This window comes from Python bivittatus, unplaced genomic scaffold (genome assembly GCF_059951505.1).
Source record: "Python bivittatus isolate LINGU-HERP-01145 unplaced genomic scaffold, Pbiv_v1 ctg000100_np1212, whole genome shotgun sequence".
NCBI classification, from domain to species: Eukaryota; Metazoa; Chordata; class Lepidosauria; order Squamata; family Pythonidae; genus Python; species Python bivittatus.
In genome coordinates, this window is record NW_028277038.1 from 7,159,702 (window position 1) to 7,166,047 (window position 6,346).

Sequence of the window (6,346 nt, forward strand, 5' to 3'; positions counted from 1 at the left end):
ATTTAACTTGAATTTTGTTACAGTAGGCTCTGTTCTTAACTATGGGTTGTCCACAAACCGGGCGTTCTTAACCCAGGGACTCCCTGTAGATTGGCCTTTCCAATACAGAACATGAATGGGTTGTTTTGGTTTGTTGGCCATAAATCAGTACAAATTTAATGTAATCAGAGAAGCCAAATTTGTATTGAAAGAATAACTCTCCCCTTTCTTTTTCCTTATCCATATTTAATTCCTTTCAGGGGACAATCCAAACAAAGAGATAAACCCACTCGTGACGGGAGTATTTGGGGCACTCGCTGGTGCTGCCAGCGTCTTTGGTAACACCCCGTTGGATGTTGTGAAGACCAGAATGCAGGTAGGTTGGGGTTATGCAGCTCTTGGCTATGGGTCCCCCCCATCTGGTAACACATTGCTTGGGTTTTAGGACTGATCAGAAGAGTGCAGGGGGTTGACCTTTGAGGTCTGTGTGTCTTTGGCTAGGTCCAACAATGAGGAGAAGGTTAAATTCCAAACATCTCTTGATTAGCTAAGCTGTTTTTCAGCAGAGATGAGCATTTTGTCTGGTTCTGAATGTGTGAATTGGAGAGCCTTGTGGAATTCCTGGTGGATGTTCAGTTTTCATTCTCATACAGAGACTTCATTTCTCCTTTACGAATTTCTCCTTCTACAAAACTCATCTTGGCAAACTTATCCATTTTCTGTTTGGAGGGTGTTATTTTGACTACATTGGGGTCTCTGCACCAGAAATATTTCTGTATTGGTCAGAACTGGGGAACCCACAGGATCCCCAAGTGATTCTGGATTCTTACTTTTCTCAACCTAGCGAACAAGGCCAGTGACCCAAGATGGTTTCTAAATTCCTGAGATTACATGCTGTCATCTACCAACCAATCACCTTCATCTGCTAATAGGACATAATAGGTTACTATCTAAAGAGGTGTGTGTGTGTGAGAGAGAAATATATCTTATACGCAGTGTCAGAGCATGGTGAAGATTCCATCAAAAAGCCAGGAACATAACTGACTGTTCTCTAACTACTTTATTAGAAGATATAGTGTAACAGTACACACACACACACATCCATTCACATGCACAGGATATCCACGAAGGACCAGGTTGGGGAGAGATACTCCTGGAGAAAATCTACCCATGTGGTTCCTAAGAGTTGATACTGACTTGGCACATACTCAATAATCATCTAGAGAATACAAGTATATATTTCATATCAAAGGGATTAAAAGTACTTCTTCCTTAGGGAGTATTTTACTTTTGCTGTTTGGAGGAAGACTACTGAATTTGATGATGTTGTGGTTTGATCCAGTGATATACCTTTTTTGTGAATTTGGGAGGGGCAGGGTTCTTTGTGACTTTCCAAGGGGATTGGCAGAAGAAAGGGGAGGTTCAGTCATGATTCTCATTGAATTTAGACCAGAAGCAGAAATGAAATGGGTGTGACCGGATTGAAGCCAAGTGAGACAAGCTGTTGGGTGATGCAGTGCCCAACATCTTGTTAGTATTGCTAATTCATCCTCCCCTTCCTTCTCCCCTCTTTCTTTTTGTAGGGTCTTGAAGCGCATAAGTACAAGAGCACCTTGAATTGTGCCTACCAAATTATGAAATATGAAGGACCTCTTGCGTGAGTTTGGCATGGCTTTGAAGGATACAAGGGTGGTGGGAGACTTGGTTCGCTGGAATGCTTACAGCAACCCACAAGCCACTTGACTCTTTACGGGTTCATGGTTGTAGTTCAGAAGCTTCCTAAGATCTGGTTCTCACTCCCTTTCTTCTTCCTCTGTAGGTTTTACAAGGGGACAATCCCTCGCCTGGGAAGGGTCTGCTTAGATGTAGCCATTGTGTTCATCATCTATGATGAAGTGGTCAAGGTACTCAACAAAGTGTGGAAAACGGACTGAGAGCTCATGGCAGTGAGCCGGGTGGTCATCTGCCCACCCCATCAGGCAACAGCTGGGATAAAGGTGTGACCAACTGCAGAAGGCATTTGAAAGGGTGGTGTGTTCCTTCATTCTTTTTCCTCTCACTGGGAGTGGTGCCACAGACGCCAAGTGGATGTGAATCCGGTCCCCAAATCACTATCACGTTTTATGATTTTTATTTATCGGAATGAACTGTGGATTGTTCTTCTGTTTGTATGTTTCACTGTAAAGGTCAATTGTGTGAGACAACTGGGGGGTAGGCAGGACAGGGTCATGGGAATGAATTCATGGGTCATCTTCAAATGGTTTTTTTCCAATGGGAGGTCAGGGAATGAGGTCAGTGGGTGGGATGGAGAGGTTTTCTTTAGTGCTCTTGAAAGTTGGGGGAAAATATACATGCTTGTTGGCCCTCTCACTTGTTCACTCTTAGAATACAAGTTCAAGGCAAGTCCTTCCTTTTCAAAAGAGAAATGAATTGAGGATGGTGCAGATGGCTGGGATTGTGTGTGCGTGTGCCTGTGTGTGAGTAATTTGTTTTTGTAGTGCCATTTTTACTGGATGCTTTTCCACCAAAGAGCTTCTGGGAAAGACAGAGGTGGAACACAGGGAGGTCTTCCCAGTAGTCAGCAGGAAAAGGGATCTCCAGCTGACTTAAGTTCATCAGCAAGGTGGTCTGAAGCATCTTTCCCAACCTGATGCTTCTCAGGTCTGTAGAACCATTGGCTGGGTCTGCTAGGATTTCTGGATCTGGTGGTCCAACACTCTTTCAGGGCATTAGGATAGGGAAGGCAAACCCTGAAACTCACAAAAGAGCCCAGAAAAAGTATCTCCATCCCAAAGGAGATTGATGTGGTCTTTATCTTTGTGCCCCCGTCCTTTGGTGGAAAACTGATACTCACCCACTTTTGGGTGAAGTGGTAACCAAAAACAAAACACTGAATACATTCCAAGAATCACCCTTCCATCGTTTTCTTTTGGCAACTTGCAGTTCTTCATGATCACGTTTGCCCTTTTGAGCCACAAATGGACATCCTAGGCTTCTGGCTTAGACAGGTATCTCCAGGGCAGGATAAAAATTCTCCATGTAGGTCTTCTCCTAGCCACATTCAGATAACACGGATGCAGGAAAACTAGGAAGAGCAGCAATTATTGTTGTGCTGGGTTTTCTCAGACCCCATCAGCCTTCACTTCTTGTATCCAAGAGGGGCATGGCGTATCTTGTTCTTCAGGATGTGGGAGAAGAGGATGATATTGCCACCTGGTCTGTTGCGCAACAGACAGAATGGGTCAAGGCTGCTTGGACAGGTGGGAAGTTGCCCCTGGTGGGCTTTAATGTATCAGCTACCTAGAGAAATAGTAGTAGTTATTGACCTTCTATGATGGAGATGCTAAGCCTTGGCAGATAAGATCAGCTCATCTGGAAACTGCAATATTATTCTTCCCCAAACCCTGGATGTTATGTGCCTCCCAACCCTCGTGCCTGGCACTTTGGGTTTTTTGTTCCAATGAATGTGTGTGATTTTTTAAAATATATACATATATATATATTGGGGACCTCTTTTTCCCTTGATCCCTCTCTGGAACATGCAGGAATGTTCCTTGCAGGTTGGACAGAACCTGCCCTACTGTGCCCATTTACTCATTCCATAGACTTCATTGGTTTACGCTGTTTCAGGGGGTAGGGGCAAAGGGAGCAATTGACAATGATTCTTCTTTCAGACCATGCTCCGTGGGGCATCTGGTGGAGAGAAGACCTCCCCATGCATCCTTTCCAAAGGGACTATGTTCTCCTTAGACACTGCCTTAGTTTAAGAACCATAGGAAGTCCTTCGACAAGGCCCTGAGATTTGGCAAACCTGACACTGATTTACCATTTCCTGTACTGTATTAAGAAGGGGAAGGCAGCCCCTTTGTCTCTTCTGCCCTGGTGCCAAGAAAAGTTGGGATGATTCCATTAATCCGTGCCAAACGTTTTGCATCTTTTGTCCCTTTCATTGTATGTGATGGTCTTCTCCTCCCTTGCCTGCCCACCCACTTTCCACATTTAACCCTCCTGCTGCAGGTTAGCTAAATCCAACCTACACGTCATGGTGGGGAGTAGCGGATTAAAAAAAAGCTAAGGCAGATCTGGTTGGCTGCTGTGGTGGGGCTCAGCTGGTCCAGAAAGATTCTGGAGAAAGCTTATATCCAAGTAAGGGTGTAAACTGTATTTGTGGCACAGCATTGTCCAAATGGAGATCCTGCTGTTCTTCCCTTCTCCTTCTGAATGTCAATGTCCGTGAACTTCCCTTCCTGTGGGCTGTTAATTCCCGAGATTCATTCTTATACTACCTATATGACAAAGTTAATGCAGAGGTGGCCAGGGCTAGTAGGTTATTGCTTGTATTTTTACAGAATCCAATGTTTCTTAGATTGAGGATTTAAATTAAATGTTTTAAATGTCTCACTGTATGCCCTGGCAGCCTAACTCTAGTATGGTTTTGGAATTCTTGAGCTGTTCAGCATGGATGCTGACAATAAAACCAACGTTGCCTGGTTATTAAGTCACTTGCCTCTTTGTTTCATTTGAACCCTGCCAAGTTGCTTTCCTGCAGAAGCTATTTTGAACAGTACCGTCCCATGGATGTGCCCTGGTAGGACAGGCTGGAGGAGCTTGGGGTGTTCAGACTAGAGGAAAGAAGGCTGATGAGAGGAGACACGATAGCCATATTCAGATACATGAAGGAAAGCTACAGGGAAGATGGCCAAGAACTATCTTCCACATAACTAGGACCAAGAATAATAGGTCTAAGTTGCAGTGGATAGACTCAGTTTCAGTGGTGATGGGTGCTCCATTGGAAAATCTGGAAGACCAGGTTGGAGAAAATCTGTGTGGTTGCTAAGAGTTGACACTGATTTGAGGGCACATAATCAATCAGTGGAAAGACCCAGCTCCTTGGAGAAGTCCATAACACTGGTAAAGGTGGAAGGAAAGAGAAGAGGATGACCAGCAGCAAGGTGGATGGACTCAGTTATAGAGGTGATGGGTGCACTGTTGGAAGAGCTGGTTGGGAACAGATCATCACGGAGAAAATCTATCTATGTAGTTGCTAAGAGTCTACAACGACTTGATGGCCCATAATCAAATCAAAGTTGCAGTTACCTAGTTTTTGTTTAAGAAAAAGCTTCCTGATGGTAAGATCTGTACAGCAGTGGATTAGGCTACCCCTGGAGGTTGGGAGTCCTCCATCTCTGGATATTTTGGAGAAGGGACTGGATAGCTATCTCATGGATGGCTGAATTGGTTTTTCTGCATATTGTGGATGGTTGGACTCCATGATTCTTGTGGTCCCTTCCAACTCTAGAGAAGCCTTTTAAAGAATGAGTACACCATCTGAAAAGGTCCCCCCTCTCCCTTCCCACATATTTCATAAGGTAAAACCCACGTTAAACTTAAATTGATGTACAGTTGAGGTTTTCCGGATAGCTTGCAGATGCCCAAGATATCCATCGAAATAATACAGAAGCACCCAAGTGTACATGTATTGATTTCAAATCATCCTAAATATTTATTAATTTGTCCCCAGAGCTCTTAAGAGTTTTGTTGATCTTTGCTGGAAACCATATTGTCGACTGAATAAATAACAAGAAAGACTAAGCTTACATACTGGAACAAAAAACAGCGCTTTGGTCCAGCCGTGGAGTCAACAGTGAATCATCTTGATTAATTTTCCATTTGTTCTTAGCCTGTGTTTTCTTGCTGAGATGACTGATTGCAAGGAGATAATAGCTTTATTTTTAAACTGCTTTTTGTTGTTGTTGACTGAAGTGGCTAAGATTCTGCCTAATTCATGTAAAAGGGACTTTAAGGACCCCTGGAGAAGACCTTACAGGCTGACAAAGACGTTTCCAAGGTAGGGATGGTGTGGAAGAAATCAAGCTGTGAAACAGTATTGAATGGCATTCTATATTAATTGTATATGCACCCATTGGATGCATTTTCTGGATAGAGGAGTTAGGTGAATAAATAAACCTTAAAATTTTAGGATTGGGGCAGCATAAGCATCTGGCAGCGTCCTGGTGAAGTCCAATGATGATATCTGGATGGATTTGGGACACCCATCAGCAACAGTGGCAACCCCTAAAAATCTTGGATGACATTAGAAAGCTAAGCATATTCAACCTGGTTAGGGCTTGGATGGGAGACATCCAAGAAATCAACATTGTAGACTAGGCTGGGAAGATGAAAAACCATCTCAGAAGAAGACATTGGCAAATGGCTTCTGAACTGCTGCCAAGAAAATGCCATGGTTGTGTTCATTAAGTCACACTTGAGCTCATTTCTTTCTCCCATGAGAAGATGAAAATTGACGTAGAAGAACATAAGTTTCACCTGCAAGGCTAAGCCACTTGTCTTCTACTTCCTTCTCCCC

At 43.6% G+C, this 6,346-nt stretch overlaps 1 protein-coding gene across 1 annotated transcript in view; it reads left to right on the top strand.

The window, feature by feature from the left end:
- Positions 1 to 4,477, top strand: part of SLC25A1 (solute carrier family 25 member 1) — a 28,464-nt gene extending 23,987 nt beyond the window's left edge. The window contains exons 7-9 of the mRNA XM_088135390.1: positions 240 to 355; positions 1,563 to 1,636; positions 1,799 to 4,477. Of these exons, the coding sequence (XP_087991516.1) occupies positions 240 to 355; positions 1,563 to 1,636; positions 1,799 to 1,913 (305 nt within the window). The 3' untranslated portion in view covers positions 1,914 to 4,477. The remainder of the gene's footprint in view (positions 1 to 239; positions 356 to 1,562; positions 1,637 to 1,798) is intronic.
- The last annotated feature ends 1,869 nt before the right edge of the window (positions 4,478 to 6,346 follow it).